Below are 16,807 nucleotides of genomic sequence, written 5' to 3'. Positions count from 1 at the left end.
TATTTACACCCCGTTTTCCCTGATCCTTCTCAGGGAAGCAGGTCCCAAAGGCTCTGCTCATCATCCCTGGCTTTGCTAATCCCTGGAGCTCCAGGCTTTGATCCTGGAGGGGATGGAGCAGTAGGAAGATGCTGTTTGCTCTTTGGAGGCTGAATAAAAGCCTGGTTGGGGGTTGTTGCTTTGAATGTCAGTGGTGAAGGGCTGTGTGTAAGGAAGAAGCTCAGCAGGTTTATTTGAGGCAAAGCCTGGGGCTGAAACAATTCTTTACATGTTTCCAGGGTTTCCTCCAATGTTATCAGAGCTCTGCAGCTCCTGCTTCCTGTGGAGAATCCTGATGATAATAAAATGGGGGCTGCATCTTAGGCATGGCAGCAGGAGAAAGAGGAAATTGTGGTCTGTCCTATAAAAACAGGGGCATTTTCAGAATCATGCCCCTTCCCAGAGCCCATACCCTTGGATCCAGCAGTGAGGCCAAACATTGACTCAGTTCCTCCCTGTTCCTCATGTGCTCCTAAAAAGTGCCTTTCCTAAGGGCTGGGAATGGGAGCAGGGCTTGGGATGGCTGGAGCAGAGTCCTTGGCCAGGCTGGCAGTGCTGAGATGGAGCACGGAGCCTGTGGCAGCCCCTCCAAAGCCAGCAGCACCCCCAGAGCAGAGCCTGGGAGGCTGCAGAGGTTGAGGAAGAGGGAGATGAAGGCCATGATGTGAAAGCAGAGCATTGTGGCTAACAGGGATGAATCCATGGGAGCCATCAGGTCACAGCTGTGGCACAGGGATTGTGCAGCTCTGCCCCTGCCTTGGAGCAGCCCCAGGGATGGAGTGGGGTCAGTGTGAGGATGGAAAATGGCTCTTTGTGCTGCTGAGCCTGCCCTTCCCAGGGATGGACACGAGGCAGGGTGAGGAGCTGGACCCAGAGCTGGCACCAGCTCAGCCCTGATGTGCTTTGGAACCATCCAGGAAAAGCACAGCCCCACTCCCACTCCTAAAAGTGGGAATTGGGGATTGATGTTGGCAGCTCCCTGGGTTCCTACTGCCCAGATTTCTTCTGTTTTTTAAAATTCCTGTGGTTTTGAGGGCAAATGTCTGTAAAGGAAGATCTGTCCATTTGAATGGGGATGATGGACAGGTGAGGCCCAAGGGAAGAGCAAAGTGGTTATTGCACAGATAATTATTTTAGATTATTTATGGATTATTATAGGTGATTTATTATAGAGAAACCAAATCCTTCCACCTCTGGATTTCCTATTTTAAACACATTCCCTGACTCCTTCCCTCTGGTGCTCCCACCCTGTACAAAAATGTCCTGGGCTGTTGTTGCCATCTCTTCCAGCACAATTCCTGTTCCTGCTGGTGGGAGGAGGATCCTGATCCCTGCCAGGTCTGGAGCTGCTGCAGGATGCTCCAGCCCTCCATGCTGTGCTTTTCCACCCAGGGGAACCCTGTCAGTGGGAAAACGGGGCCAAAAGCAGCTCGGGAGTGGCACCCACGGGTCCAGCCCTCCTGGAGGGATTCCCTGGGGCTGCAGCACAGCTCTGCCCTCAGCACAGCAGGGCTGGGTCCATCCCTGCCCTTCCCATGTGCTGCTTTCTGCTGCTGGTGCAGAGCCCTGCCCAGCCTGAGAGCAGCCTGGGATCCAGAGGGAGAAATCTCCCTGCACTGAACAAGCTGTTTCCAATAGATTTTTTCCATCAGGGGGTTGCTCAGCAATATTTTATTTCCTTTTTTTTTTTATTGCTGCGAGGCTCAAAGGCGTCTGTGAAGTGCTGCCAAACAAATAAATGAGGGCAGGGAGGTACCCGAGATTTATTTTGGCTGGCGGAGCCGTGTGCTGGGAATGGGAGGGGAAGGAGGAGCAGCAGGAGGAGGAGGAGGAGGGTGAGTCAGCATTTCACAGAGCTGCTGCCATCAGACAAGTGTAGGTTTCCCTCTAGAGGAATCTGCCGTGCTCCACTCCTGCTGTCACCCAGCACTTCCAGCATCCTCCCTCAGGGGGGTGGGAAAAGGGGATTTTGGGCTCAGGGCAAGGGATGGGGGCGAACAGGGATGTTGATCCCAAGGAATGGGGGTGGAATAGGGATGTCCATCCCAAGGAATGGGGTCAGGCAGGGATGTTCATCCCAAGGAATGGGGGCGAACAGGGATGTCCATCCCAAGGAATGGGGGCAAACAGGGATGTCCATCCCAAGGAATGGGGTGGAACAGGGATGTCCATCCCAAGGAATGGGGAGGAACAGGGACGTCCATCCCAAGGAATGGGGTGGAACAGGGATGTCCATCCCAAGGAATGGGGAGGAACAGGGATGTCCATCCCAAGGAATGGGGAGGAACAGGGATATTCATCCCAAGGAATGGGGACAGGGGTCAGTGGTGGCCTTGGCAGTGCTGGGAGTGGTTGGACTTGATGGTCTTTGAGGGCTCTTCCAAGCTAAACATTCCATGATTCTTCTGCCTGGAACTCGCAGCCAAGAGCCCCTGAACAAATCCCAGTGGGTCCCAGCAGAAAGGGCAGATTGGGCTGGGATCTTGGCAAGGAATTGCTGGCTGGGAGGGTGGGCAGGGGCTGGGCTGGAATTCCCAGATTTGCTGTGGCTGCCCCTGGATCCCTGGCAGTGCCCAAGGCCAGGTTGGACACTGGGGCTGGGATCCACCAGTGGGAGGTGTCCCTGCCATGGCAGGGTGGAATGGGATGATCCTTAAGGCCCCTTCCCACCCAGACCATTCCATGCTGACCTGGGGAATGAAGACAGGATCATCTCAGGGGTGTGAGGAGGCCTTGAAGCTGTTCCTGCACCTGTGCAGGTGGGGATTGGTGCAATTCCAGGTGCCTGGAATTGCTGCTCTGGCATCAGCCCCCTCTGAGGAGGGAACTTCACCCACTCAGCTCCTGGCAGCTGGCACGGTCATTAGCAGCCAGTGCTCAATAATCAGTGCAGCTGATTAATGCTCTGCAGCCTTTTAGAGCTGGAGCCCAGCAGAGCTGGATCAGGCCCTGGCTGCTCTTACTCAGCACAAAGGATGGATCTCAGTCTGGAGCAAAACATGGAAGCAGTGCCAGCAGGACAGGAAGGGGTGGGGCAGGGCTGTGTGCCCCTTGCAGCCACCCTGGCATCCTGGTGGTTGGACATTGTCACCTTCCCTTGTTACTTTCCCTTGTCACCTTCCTTTCCAGCGGGGAAGGAAAATTTGCCCTGTTAAAATCTATTTGTGGATGTTGTGAACTCATCCAGCTGAGTGGTCAGGTGCTGAGCAGCTGCTCCCCTCTTCTGGGGAGCTCAGATTCGAGGGGGACTGGGGAAAAATGTCCAACCCTCTGCTGATCTCCAGGCTGGCAATGCCAGGAGAGGTTTTTCTCTCCATGCAGAGAGTGGCTGCCAGTCTGGGGTGCTCTGTGCCTCAGGGTCCATCAGCTTCTCCCAAAACTTCTGGAGGCTTTGTGTGCTCACCCAGAGCTCAAAACCCCTGGGAGGAGCTGGGCTGCAGCTGTGGGGTTGTTCCTGGCTGCTCCTGCCTGGGCCAAGCAGAAGAGGACACGGAGCAGGGCAGGACTGCCTGGGGACCAGGCTGGGCACTGCCACCACGGCTGCTGTGTGACAGCAGGAGAGGGCACCCACGAGCTGTCTGTGCCCCAGAGGAGCTGCAGATCTCAGTCAGGATGAAGGGCTCCAGCTTTTATTTGTCCCTGGGTTGCCAGGTCCCTTCAGTGGTGTCCCATGGGTGCTGGAGCAGAGCCAGGAGTGTTCCTGCCCCCAGACTGGCACGGGGGACTTTGGTGGCATGGATGGCTTCAGTGGGCACATTTCCAAGGAGCTGCTGAGAGCAGGATGTGGGAAGGGGCTGTGCAGCTGCCAAGAGTGGGAGGAGGGGGTGCCCATGGTGGGGGCATCACTCCTGGGTTGAGGTGGTGCCAGCCCAATGCCCTCCCTGCTTTGGGACCGACCAGCTGCACATCACCAGCATCAGCTCTTGCCTCAAGGTGGCATTTTGTGCTTTAAAATGTGTCTGAGGAGTTTGGTGGATGCACAGTAACATGGAAATAGTTGTCCAAGCAACTTTGTGATCCTGCAGTGCCACCTGCAATCCCTCCCAGCAGCTGGGCAGGGAGATCCCAGGGTGGAGCCCCAGGGCTGGACGTGCCCTGGGCACCTTGGCAAAGTAATTCATTTATTCCTTTCTCCTAAACCTTGGTGTGCCCAGAGCTGGCTGATCCACACCCATATCTCTCCCCAGCCAAGAGGGGACCTCTCTGGAGCTCTCTGGTGCAGGAGGCATCAATCCCATGGGATCTGTTATGGGGCAGGGCCAGGTGCCCTGTCCTGGGGATGGGATTGCTCCTCCCAGGGGTGAGGAAAGGGCCCAGAGGAGGGAGCGTGGCAGTCAGAGCACCAGATGGATGAGGGGTGTCCACGCCACATCCCCCTTTGTGATGTGAAAACCTCTGAGCCTGGTGAGCCTCCTCGAGGTGGTGACTCCACATTGCTGCAGTTGTTCCCAGAGGAAGATCAATGAAATCCCACTGAAAGGTCACTCAGTCCTGCTTGAGCAGGCAGCAGGGCGCTGTCAGTCTCATTTGGGGTGAGACTCTGAATTCCAGGTGTGCTGAATCCCTTCCACCTTGGGATCCCCCTGGGGTTTCAGGCATCTTGGGATCTCGGGCAGTGGTGTGACAAGGGGCATATGGGAGGTGGGACAGTGTCCAGAGTGGGGACAGGGCCCTGTCCTGGCCATGTGCTCCCTCCTGCTGGGCTCTGGTCCCTCAGCCCTGTCCCTCCCATGCAAGCCTGAGCTCCATGAGTGCTCCCATGCTGGTCATGTTGGCAAACCAGTGTGGAGACACTGGGGTAAGCTGGGAAAGGCTCCTCTATGTGCCTTCGCTGGTTCAGGTGACCCTGATCCCTGATCCAAGAGCCTGGGCTGCCCCTGGTGCTCCACCTGCCCCGGGTGCCACCAGCACCAGGACAAACTCACCTTGGGCTGCAGGAGAAAGTGGGGAAACCTCTCTGGCTCCTGGGCAGAAGGGGAATGTGGAGGAGTGTCCTGGGAGCAGGGCTGCCCCTCCCTGGGTGTTGTGCATGCCCCTTCCACGCCGTGACTCCATAATCATTGCTGTGCCTAACAAGAGCCAGGCATGGATCGGTCATTGCGCTGCTTGGAGCGTCTGTGGTATGAGTGGTATGTGCTTCCAGCCCTGTCACAGCATTAACCAGGAGGACTGTTCTGTCTTCCCTCCACAGCCTGGAAGTGTCTCCTCAGGTAGAAACCAGCTCAGATGCTCCTTCTCATTGTGCTCCCTGCTCCCCTGCCCTGTGCCCCGCTACCCTTGCTGCTAGCATGCCGAGCTCTAACCTCCCTCCTGCTCCTGGAGACAGACAGGCCGGATGCTTGGCCCCCACCAACCCATTCCTCAATTCCCTGCAGAGCAATCCCTTCTTTGAGGAGCTCCTCGCTGACCAGGTACTAAATTCTCCTTCACCTACTCACTTTCTCTCTAGTTTCCCGCCTGGGCCGCGTGCTGCACCCGAGGTCGCTGGGAGCTTTTATTCCTCTGAGGATTGCAGTCCCTCTGGCTCCCCAAGGCACACAGAGCCCCAGAGGGAGTCTCCAGCCCAGAGCGTTGGTGTCCCCGTGCCTGAAACCAGTCCCCCAGCACCGGGAGAGCTCCCTCCTGCCGACACCGACACCGAGCCTGCTGTCCCCTCGGAGTGGGACGATACCTTCGATGCCTTTGCCACCAGCAGGCTCAAACCAGAGCGGAACAAGGAGAACTTTTTTGCCTCGGTGGCAGCAGAGGGCATGGCTTTCATCGATGACCCCAGAGCCAGCCCGACGGAGAGCTCAGCGGGGCCGCCCTGCCAGAAGGGCTCCCAAGTGTTCGAAAAGGCGGCTGAAATCCCTGCGGCTCTCCGCTCCTGGACAAATTTCTCCGCTTTAGACGTGGGGGCCAACCTGGTGAGCACCACCCAGGAGGCCACGGTGATCGAGGACGTGCTGAGCCCCGTGTCCGCGGGCTCCATGGCTAGGAGGAGGAAAAGCAGCACGCCCATGGTCTGGACAGCCGCTTTTGCCTCGGGCAACCCCGGGGACAAAGAGGCGTCAGCAGCACTGAGCACTGAAAATAGCGCTAGGGAGGAGGGGGACAGCGGTGAGGAGGAGTCCTGCAGCACGGGGACGAACGGCTGGATGACCATAGCCACGGAGAGTGCCGCTGAGCCCTCAGAGAGCGCCGGGGAGCGCCCGGCTCCTCAGGGCCCCTTCGGCCCGCGCCCGCCCTTCCTGGGCGAGGGCACCTTTGAGGCCCAGAGCTCGTCCCGTGCCACCACCGCCACCTGTGTGCTACCTATGAGCTCCTTCCCCCCCGAGCCGGCCCCCGAGGCCCCGCCGGGCAGCACCGTGGTGGCGGCCGTGCCCCCGCGGGTGCCGGGGGACGCGGCGGGGCGGAGGTTCCCCGAGGCGGGCGCGGAGCCCGGGGAGGGCGCCTTGGACATCCGCAGCTCGGTGTTCCGGCTACAGGCCAGCATGCGGCTGGAGGCCAGCGAGGGCCTGCTGCACTTCAGCTCCGACATCCGCGAGAGGCGCGTGGTGCTGGCGCCGTGGGCAGGGCTCCAGGGCTGCCCGGAGCTGCCGCCCGGGCCGCCCCCCAAACCACCCCGGCGGTTCGCGGCCGCGGGCCCCGTGGGGGACGGCGAGGACGAGGAGCCTGGTGGCACCCAGCGAGGCAAGCAGGAGCCGTGGGAAGAGTCAGAGGGCCCAGGAGCAGAGATGGGATTGCCGAGGAGCCGTGCGAGCAGCGAGCCCTCCGTGCCGGCGCCTCCCAGCCTGCCCGCACCCGGAGCGGCCGCCGCTGAAGCCGCGAGAGAGTTCGCAGCGTCTGAGGGTGCCAGAGCTGCTGCTATGGACCCAGCGGCTGGCGTGGGGACAGGAGCCGACACCTCTGTGGGCGAACACCCATCAGAGATGAACGAGACAGATGTGGCCGAACAGTTTGAGACTTGCATGTCCAACTTCTCCCTGGATGGACTGGACCGGTCGGGTGCTGAGGAGAGCTGGAGCCAGCCCCGTTTATCCCCTCAGGGGGCCACAGACAGTGCCAAGTGGGAAATGGCCTCCAAGCAGGAGCTGTTCCCTGAGGAGCTCAGTATTTCAGGACTAAACCCACCTTCCAAGCTAGACCTGGGCCAGCCCACCAGCTGGACAGCTCTGGGAGAGCAGGAGGCAGCTGGGCATCCACACCCGCCGCCCCAAAGGTTAGAACACAGGCAGAGGCCATGCCAGCTGGACCTGGCGTGCCAGGATGGCGAGGGGCGAGCAGGAGAGCAGCCCAGGCCCCGTGCCCCTCCCCGGGAGGCAGAGCAGGGCAGGACCCCCGCCAGCGAGGAGCCCCAGGGGCGCTGGGCAGAGAGCAGGATAGACTTCAAGAAAGCCGATTTCTGGAAGCCAGATAAGATAGAGAGGCACACACAGGGAGCTTCAGCCCCGAGAAACCCCTTCACTCTGGCGCTGAGCCCCAGTTCCCCGAGCAACCCCTTCGTGGAGAGGCCCCCAGCCCCTGTCCCTGTCCAGGCTGTGCTGCCCGAAAAGCTTGAGCAGGGCGACTTCAGCTTCCGCAGCCCGCAGGAGGAGCCCCCCGGGCACGGCTTGCAGCCCACTAACGCTACCCCCCTGCATGTCAGCCCGCCCCTGGCCTTCTCCACCCCTTTCCCCGCGGCTGCCACTAACCCCGAGCCGTGTGGCCGCCCCCGGGCCCCCGCGGGGGTCTCCGCCCGCCGCGCCGCCGCCCGGCCCTGCCCGTGCCCGCAGCCCGGGGAAGCTTCGGCGCTCCTGGTTCTGCCCAGGGAGACACGGCCGGCTGAGAAGCCCCTTGGCCAGCAGACGACCAGGTGAGCACTGCGGGGAAGGCGAAGGGCGTGTGTGTGTGTGGGAGAGGTGAGCCCTTGGCCCCTCCTGCTGCTGGCCCCCTCTGCTGCTGGCAGGGCTGGCTCCGAGGAGGCTGCTCCACATCTGCTGCAGCTCCTGTTCCCTCACCTTCCCCTGGTCCCAGAGAGCCCAGCCCGAGCTGCTGGGAGCCTTGGCTCTCTGGGATGCTGAGGGAAGTGGCCACTGGTGTCTGGTGTGGCCGGGGCAAAGGGTTCCATGCACCCCAGCTGGAAATCCAGAGCTGCACCCACATTGCACCCAGTGCTGATTTTGGCTCCATCATCCGCCACCCCGTGCTTGCAGAAGAAATGCCTTTCCCGTGCCTGCCAGGAGAGCTTGTGGCTGTTTGTGCTCTCCTGAGCTCCCTCATGGCATGTGCACAGCTGCTGCCCCTGCCCTTGCCGTCCATCCAGCTTTGGCTGCTTTCCTCTCCAGTACCCATTGGGTACTGAAAACCTTCTGTCCATAGCCAAAAAAAGAGTTTTTCCACCAGGGCGAAATGCCCCTCTGCCCTCCCTCCTGCAGAGATGCCCATTGGTGATGAAGCATCTGGGATTTAGCCTTGAGGCTGATGGGAATGGGAAGGGTGGAAAGAAGGGGCTGTTCCTCCTCCCAGGTCAATCCTGGATCTGTACAAATGCCACAAAGCAAAGCTGGTGAGTTCAGGGCATGGAGTCTTGCTCTGTGTCCTTCAGTTCATCTCAATTTCCTGGTTCTCCTTCCCCTGGTCTGCCTGGGCTCTGCCTGCCCAGGGGATTTACTGAGCTCCAGCAGGGGGTTATTGATCAGCCTCACTGGTCATGAGGCAAATGGAGCTTCCTGGAGACACCAAAATGGTAAAATCCCACCTAAACAAGACTGATTGTGGCCCTGGGGAGAGGAAGAGGGGGAGGATGGGGCCAGCAGAACTCACTGAGCTCCAGTCCGTCCACCAGGGTTGAGCATGAGGTGCAAAGTGATCTTGGGACCAAAGACAGCATCTGCCTGGGTCTGTCAGATGATATTTTTTTCTTCTTATTTAAGCCAGACCCTCCAATCATTTTTAATTGGATTATTCATCCATCAGCAGATAGCCTTCTTCAAAATTTGCAGGGCTGCTGCCCAGAAACGTGGATTTTGTTATGTTTCATGGAAAGAGAAGTGTCCTGTGGTCCCAAAGGGATCACTGAGGCAGTGAGGGAAGCACAGGGGTCTCTGTGTTGGTGGTACCTGCTTCTGGCCATCCCTGTGCATCCATCCAGGCCTGGTTGGCTCCTGAGATGGAATGGGCTGGGATCCAAGAGCTGCATATCCTGGATATCAGGGCTGGCTTCTGTTGTGACACGTGGCCAGGAGCTCCTGAACGTCCCTGCTCGGGTTCCTCCGGCACAGTTTGGATCCTTGCTGTGACTGAGGAAGCTCTGAAGAACTCCTGAGGCCTCTGGGAAGGCTCTGAGGCTCTGAACTGCTTTATAGCACTGGGGAGATGTGAGAACTGAGCCAGGTGAGGGAGGAAGGCTGGAAGGGATCTTTTCCCAATCCCCATGGCCATGCTTCCCTTCCCAGGATCATTTCCTGTTGGAATCACCAAAGGCACATAGATGAGGAAAAGATGGTAGAAAAAAAGTGGAAGGGAAAAGGAAATACTTCAGATTTGGAATGGGCAGTAAGCCCTGGCTGGAACTAAAGGGTGAAGGGGAGAGGGTACCTGGTGTGGGATGGTGAGAGTTTGGGGTGAGGGGCTTCAGTGCCTCCTCAAGAGAGCTGGAAATGGGCAGTGGGGTCCCATGGCCCTTCCTCTTTGGTCATCTTGTGTGGCTGCTGGGGCACGGCAGCACCAGCTGCAGCTCCCAGGTGTGTGGAGGCTTTGCTGCCCCTGGGGACAGGGCAGGATGGTGTCTTCACTGCTGGGGATGTGTCACATCCCAAGGACAGGAGGGACCCCAAGGACAGCCTGGGAGCTCCACTGCCTGGAGGAGCCTGGCAGCTGTGCAGCTCCTGCTCCTCCATTGGAATGCAGCAGCTGTGCAGCTCCTGCTCCCTTTGATATGGGGCTGGCCCAGCATCCTGTGGTCCATGCAGGTGACAGGACTGGGGGTGTCACAGGTACCAAGGTGGTGGCACAGGCTGTGCCTTCCTCGTGTCGAGAGTGCCGAGGATGCTGTGTTCTGAAAATGAGGTGTCAGGTGACACCCTATCTTGGTGATCCTCGTGGAGCCCCTGGAGCTGGGAGTGTGGTTTGGCCCAGCCAGGGCAGACCTGGAGAGCTGATCCCAAGCCCAGTCATTCCCCCTCCTCCTCTGGACCCTTGCTCCATGGAGAGCTGGCCCTTGGGTGCTGAGTGGTACTCCAGGCACAGCAGCTGGGAGAGGGATTCTCCTCCATGGGAGAGGGATTCCCTTGGATTCCCTCTCTGTGAGTGAGGAGCATTTTGATGAGCATTTAAAGGTTTCCTTTGGGAGCTGCTGAGGGAAATGCACCCAGTTTTTCCCTGTGCTCTGCAGTGACCTTGGGAGCACCAGTGAAAGCTGGGACAGGGCAAGGCTGGCTCAGAGAGGGGGACAGGGCTGGGCCAGTGTCACCCTGAGATGTTCCACCTTGGCCTTAAGCGCCATCATAACTCAAATCCACTTGGGATGCAGTTCTGGATTAGGAGCTGGTGAGCAGCTGATTCCACGCTCCAGTTGATGTTCATGGACCAGAATGATGTTCATGGTCCAGCTTCTTGGCAGGTCCACCAGACCTTCAGATCTGATGTGAGGTGTGAAGCTCCCCTGGAGGACCTGGTGCCACCATCCCAGGACAAACCCAGCTCAAGGAATGTCTCCAGCTCTTGGATCCTCCCAGAGACACACGGAGCAGGCAGAGCCCTGCATGCACCACCCTCAGTGGGGAGCAACAGGATAAATAATTCTTTTCAAAAGCCCCTTTTCCAGCCCTGCAGCAGTGACTGTTCCCACTGGCCATGGGGCTGGCAGCTGCCTGTCACCACGCTGGGTGGGAACATCTCCCTGTTCCAAACACATCCAAGCATCCCCACTGGCTTCCCAGGGCAGCTCGGTCCCAGGGAGGTTCCCAGCCACACTGTGGTTGTAGCCTCTGTGCTGGCTGTGGGGATGCATAAGGTGACAGTGACATTTGGGGCTCAGGCCTGGCTGGATGAGCAGCCCTGGTGGCTCCCCCAGTCCTCTCCTCACCCCTGTCCTGCAGTGTCCTGGTGGTTGTAGCTCCTGGTCAGGGTTTAGTGCCAGTGGGCAGTGCTGAGCCTCGTGTGCAGAACAGCAGCTCCTGCAGCCCCTGGCACTGTCAGTAGCTCCCCCTGAGGGCTGTGGGATCCCTCCATCCTTTCCAGCTGCCCAGGAGTGCTGGGCTCTGTCCTTGTGCCTGGACAGCTCTGCCAGGGAATCAGAGAATCACAGAGTGTGCTGAGCTGGGAGAGACCCACCAGAGTCATCCATCCACCCCTGGCCCTGCTCACACACCCCAAATCCACCTGGGCATCCCTGGAGTGCTGTCCCAACGCTCCTGGAGCTCTGGCAGCCTCGGGGCTGTGCCCATTCCCTGGGCAGCCTGGGCAGTGTCAGCACCCTCTGGGGAAGAACCTTTGCTGAGCTCCAGCCTGACCTGCCCTGGAACAACTCCAGCATTTCCTGTCCCTGGTCACCAGAGGGAAGAGATCAGAGCTGCCATGTGCTGTCCCTTGGGAGGAGCTGGTCCTTTGGCTTATTGGAGCAGGTTGGTGGCTGCAGTGCTGTCCCCTCCCAGCACAGGGACAGCAGGAGGCATCATGGTGGTTGAAGAGGATTTCCACATCCTTGGTATGTCCTGATCCCATCACCATGGCCGAGGCACGAGGACACAGCACCGCTGGGACACACAGCTGGTGGGGCTGTCACCTGTGAGAGGCTTTGCAGAGCTCCAGGTGGAGGTTTCATCTTTCCATCCCAGTGGATGGAAGTTTGGGTGTTTCCATCCCAGTGAATGGAAGTTTGGATGTTTCCATCCCCATGGATGGATGTTTCCATCTCAAGGATGGAAGTTTGGGTGTTTCCATCCTGATGGACAGATGTTTGGATGTTTCCATCCCAATGGATGGATGTTTGGATGTTTCCATCCCCGTGGATGGATTTTTGGATGTTTCCATCTCAAGGATGGATGTTTGGATGTTTCCATCCTGATGGACAGATATTTGGATGTTTCCATCCCAAGGATGGTGCACAGCTGTGCCTGCTCCTTGCAGGGAGGGAGCATCAGGTCACTTCTCTTTCCATCACACTGAGAAGAAAGTGGACTTTGTTCAAGCCCAGAAAGAACCTTTTGGGTGAAAAGTGGGGCAAAAATAAATGAAAATCAAATTCCCCCATAACTGGCTCCTCACCCTCCCTTTGGCCTCGTGGAGGGGGACAAATTCTGTGGTGGCTTTCAGGCAGGTTCCATTCAACTCTTGGGCTGGAGCATCAGTGGTGACCCCAGAGTAATCTGGGGGTCCCTGGGCAGCAAAAAGCTGCTCTGGGCAGTGGGTGCAGCAGGCTCTGATCACACTGGAGCTGCGTTTGAGCCCCTGGCAGCTGGAAGTTGTGACCCACAGCATTCCCAGTGAGGATGGGCAGTGCAGGTGTGGGCTCCAGGATCTCAGCCTAACACGTGTGCTGGGGCTCCTTGTCTCCTGTGTGGGTGGGAGCAGCTCCAGGGGCTCTGCCCTGCCCTGCTGGCTCTCCTCAGAGCAGGAGAGCTCTGGGTGGCACAGACAGGGGGTTCAGCAGTTCCTCAGTGTCCTGGGTGGTGCCATCCCTGTACAGTCCCAGGGACAGGAACCCTGGGGGTGCTGACTGTCCCACCCTTGTTGCCCACAGCCCCCACCCCGTGAAGCCCCTGAGTGCAGTGCAGGAGGGCTCCAGCGAGAGGAAGCAGCAGCACAGGGCCAGCCTGGGCTCAGCACTGAGCAATGGCCTGGAGAGGCTGAAGACAGTGACCACGAGCAGCGTCCAGCCCCTGGCCCCGGCCTCCCAGCAGGACAAAACTGACCCCAAGGTAAAGGTAGGAGGCTGTGCCACCCCTGCTCCAGGTGTGCTGCTCCAGGGCCTGCCATGAGGGGGTTGAGGGTCCAGCCCCTTGGGCTGCTCTGTCTCCCTTCTCCCCTGGGCTCTGCACCTCCTCACTCCCTTGTTCTCCCATCACCTGCTTTGCTTTGGGGGTGGTGTTGTGCAGTGTGTGAGTGAATCCCTGCTTGTAGAAACATGGAATGGGTTGGGAGGGACCTTAAATCCCATCCAGTGCCACCCCTGCCATGGGCAGAGACATGTCCCACTGTCCCAGGCTGCTTCAAGCCCCAATGTCCAACCTGGTCTCCACAAGGCATAGAAGGTGGAAGATCCTTCCTGGAGCTTTGCTGACCTGGATATACTCCAAACACTGCTGTGCTGGGGCCAGCAAAGCACCTGTGGCACCTCTGAGGACACAGAGGGTGTTGTGAGGGTGACCCTTCCATCCCTTTGTCCACTCCCACTCTGTTTGCCTCCCCAGTGTCACATGGAAAATGCTGCTGGGTTCACCTGATTGAGGGTCTCAGAAGCCCTGTGGGTGCTGCAGGGTGTTCAGCTGGTGCTTTATGAGCAGCACACGAGATCTCTGTGGGTCCCCTGTGCTGCTCCTGCCTCTCCACTTTGGAAAGACAGACATGGAAAGTAGGAGTGCTCTGTCTGTTACTGCATCCTGCAAACATTACCAGGAGCAGAGATTTTAATGCCAGTCCCTGAATGTCCCTCTTGCTTCCCAGCAGGACCCTGGCCAGCTGGACCAGTCAGCCAAGTATTACCACCTGACCCACGACGAGCTGATCCAGCTGCTGCTGCAGAAGGAGGGCGAGCTCAGCAAGAAGGAGGAGCACATCCAGGAGCTGGAGAACTACATTGACCAGCTGCTGGTGCGCATCATGGAGCAGTCCCCCACGTTGCTGCAGATCCCTCTGGGGGGAGGCCAGGCCCCCTGAGCCTGCCCAGGGCAGCAGCACCTGGCAGAGCTGTGCCCCCTGAGCCTGCCCAGGGCACCCAGCAGAGCTGTGCCCCAGTAACCACCACGCTGCCAACACCCCCGCACCCCCTCTTCTCACCCGAGGCCTGCGGTGGCTTCTGTTCCCAGAGTTAGCAGGAAGGGTTATCTGCTCCTTCCCAGCCCAAGCTTAGCCCAGCTCAGCTCCAGGGAGCTGTAGGGTGGTGGGCTGCCAGCACCCTATGGGGAGGAGCAGAGCCCTCCCCACCAGGCAGGTGCCTCTGCAGGTTCCTGTTGCTGTGACCGAGTGCCACCTCCCAGGCACTCCTCCTGCCAGAGCTTTAAATGACCCCTGGACATCTGAGAGCTGGAAACCATCTCCTCGTGACTTCACCCTGCTGCTGCTCCTCTGCCCACACTCCTCCTCCTCTTCTCTCCCCTGAGAGTGGTGTCCCCTGGCTGGTGTTGAGCTGCTGGGTGACACTGGGGGCACTGAGACCCAGTGAGACTCCCCCAGCACATTCCTGAGCAGAGCCTGTGGGACACCCCTTGCCCTCCTGCCCCAGTTACCCCCAGTGAAGGATGAAGAGCCAACTCCAGTTTGTGCCACTCTCTCACCACACTTGTGGGAGATGCTCCACAAAGGGACAGTGCCAGGCCTAGGTGGTGTCACTGGTGGCTCTGTCACAGCACCAGTGACACTGCCTGGGTCCCTCATGGTTGGACTGGGAATATGGCAAAGGCACCCCAGGAGTGCTGCAGGAGATCCTCTGCATGCCCCCACCCAGCAGGGGCTGCTGTGCCCTGGAGGGACCAAGGAGTGCAGAATTCACATTGAATTTCCACTCAGTATTCCCAGGAATGGCTGCTCACAGCTGCCCGGCCCTGTTCTGCCTCATCTGTCCAGCACAGCCAGAAAACACCCCCAGAACAAGGTCTGGGGAGTCTGACCCCTCTGCAGGGCCCCTGGAGGGTCAGACACCCCAAACCCTCTTGACACAGCCCAGAATTCCCAAATCCTGGCAGGGCAGTGCCCAGCCTGCTCTGCTGATCACACCCACACACTGGGATTGGCTCTCCAGGGCAGTGCCCAGCCTGCTCCCCTGATCACATCCCAGGCTGGGTTCAGCTCTCCAGGGCAGTGCCCAGCCTGCTGCCCTGATCACATCCACAGGCTGGGATTGGCTCTCCAGGGCAGTGCCCAGCCTGCTGCCCTGATCACATCCACAGGCTGGGATTGGCTCTCCAGGGCAGTGCCAAGCCTGCTGCCCTGATCACATCCACAGGCTGGGATTGGCTCTCCAGGGCAGTGCCCAGCCTGCTGCCCTGATCACATCCACAGGCTGGGTTCAGCTCTCCAGGGCAGTGCCCAGCCTGCTGCCCTGATCACATGCACAGGCTGGGATTGGCTCTCCAGGGCAGTGCCAAGCCTGCTCCCCTGATCACATCCACAGGCTGGGATTGGCTCTCCAGGGCAGTGCCCAGCCTGCTCCCATGGTCACATCCACAGGCTGGGTTCAGCTCTCCAGGGCAGTGCCAAGCCTCAGGGCAGCTCTGTCCCCTGCTGACCCCTGAGTGACCACCCAAAGCTGAAGCAGCATGAGACCACGACTGTGTTCTTTGTTCCAGTTGTAAACTTGTCTGTTGCAATTTTCATCAAATTCAGTACATCATCTCTTTTGGCGTGCCAATTCCCCTTTTTGTTTCCAGTTTTGAAGTAAAGTTATGTTTGAAGCAAAGTTATGTAAAGTAAGCTGGCTAAGGCTGCAGGGACCCCCTTGAAGGCCTGAGGGGATCCTGGCCCATACTCAGTCTCCACAGCTAAGGAACACTTCCCAGGGCAGCACTTTGGGATGGAGTGAGGATGAAGAAGCTGTAGGACTGGTGTAATTGCACCAATTTGGAGGGGTGTCATTTTTGTTAAATGGGGTTACATCTTTCCTATGGGTAGACCTAACAAGCTCAAGGTGGGTCAAGTGTTGGTTGGGAGGTTGATATTGAAGTTGGATGCAGTAATGAGCTTTGGAGGACCCCAAGAGCTCCAATTCCTGGGGTTCCTCTGGTGCTCGAGGCAGGGTCTAAGCATCTACCAGACTGGGTTTCTTATCTGTGTGTGGGTATTCATTTGCTGCTAAGGAACCCTACCAGGCACATTGACAGAGGGTTGTCCACACTGCCCATGGACAGGCAGAGATTGTCCTGCTGTAAAGCTTTGGCCAGTGTGACCCAGATGTTCTGGCTGGGCTGAAGGACAATCCATGCACCAGCTGATGGAAAGGTGAGGAGAATCCAAAATCCTGTCTGGAGCAGTCAGTGATTCCCTGCCACTGGAGACATGGCAGGATACTTGGGGGTGATGAGTTGATCTGTGAGTTTGAAAAAATGGGTTTTTAGACCTATATAGCTTTACCAGCCCCTCATATCTTCCCATCTGATCCCCTCAGTTTTTACTGAGTAGAAAAGGGGAGGGAAAACAAGAAGGGGTAACAATGCAACAAACTAAAGAGGGGTAACAGTGCAAAACAATGAGCAAATGAAACTCAATACAGAGTCTTATGATCTTCTGGAGCAGTGCAGAGTCATCTTCTGTGATAAACATCTGTGTTTACACTCTTTTTTCTTCTCTCCTCCACACCACCCAAGCTTGATCTCTTTGCTGTCTCTGAGGTTCAGGGGGAATGTCTCTGGGTGCTGCATTTGGCAGTTTGATGTACAGCTTGACATTCCTGCCTGGAATCCACCTCGGGCCAGATCCTGTAGATACACAAGCATAACCTCTGCCCTAAGTAATTCATGGAAATGGGCTCAATATTTGTTTGAATTTGGGGTCTTTGATCAGCACAGGGGGTTTCTCTGTGAGCTGAGCTCTGTGCATGTTGGAGAAGTGCCTGACAGTGGGGGGGTTTGGCTCCATGAATGAATTATTAAGA

General features: G+C 58.2%; 1 protein-coding gene across 1 annotated transcript in view; it reads left to right on the top strand.

Annotated features, from left to right (window-relative positions):
- RAB11FIP5 (RAB11 family interacting protein 5) overlaps positions 1–14,835 on the top strand; it is a 37,168-nt gene extending 22,333 nt beyond the window's left edge. Inside the window, exons 4-6 of the mRNA XM_054290725.1 lie at positions 5,489–7,873; positions 12,743–12,926; positions 13,669–14,835. Of these exons, the coding sequence (XP_054146700.1) occupies positions 5,489–7,873; positions 12,743–12,926; positions 13,669–13,878 (2,779 nt within the window). The 3' untranslated portion in view covers positions 13,879–14,835. The remainder of the gene's footprint in view (positions 1–5,488; positions 7,874–12,742; positions 12,927–13,668) is intronic.
- The last annotated feature ends 1,972 nt before the right edge of the window (positions 14,836–16,807 follow it).

This window comes from Melozone crissalis, unplaced genomic scaffold (genome assembly GCF_028551555.1).
Source record: "Melozone crissalis strain CALT ecotype California unplaced genomic scaffold, PUWL_Pcris_2 ptg000006l_1, whole genome shotgun sequence".
In the NCBI taxonomy this organism is placed as follows: Eukaryota; Metazoa; Chordata; class Aves; order Passeriformes; family Passerellidae; genus Melozone; species Melozone crissalis.
Note: the sequence above shows the minus strand (reverse complement) of the source record. Positions and strands in the feature narration are given on the sequence as shown.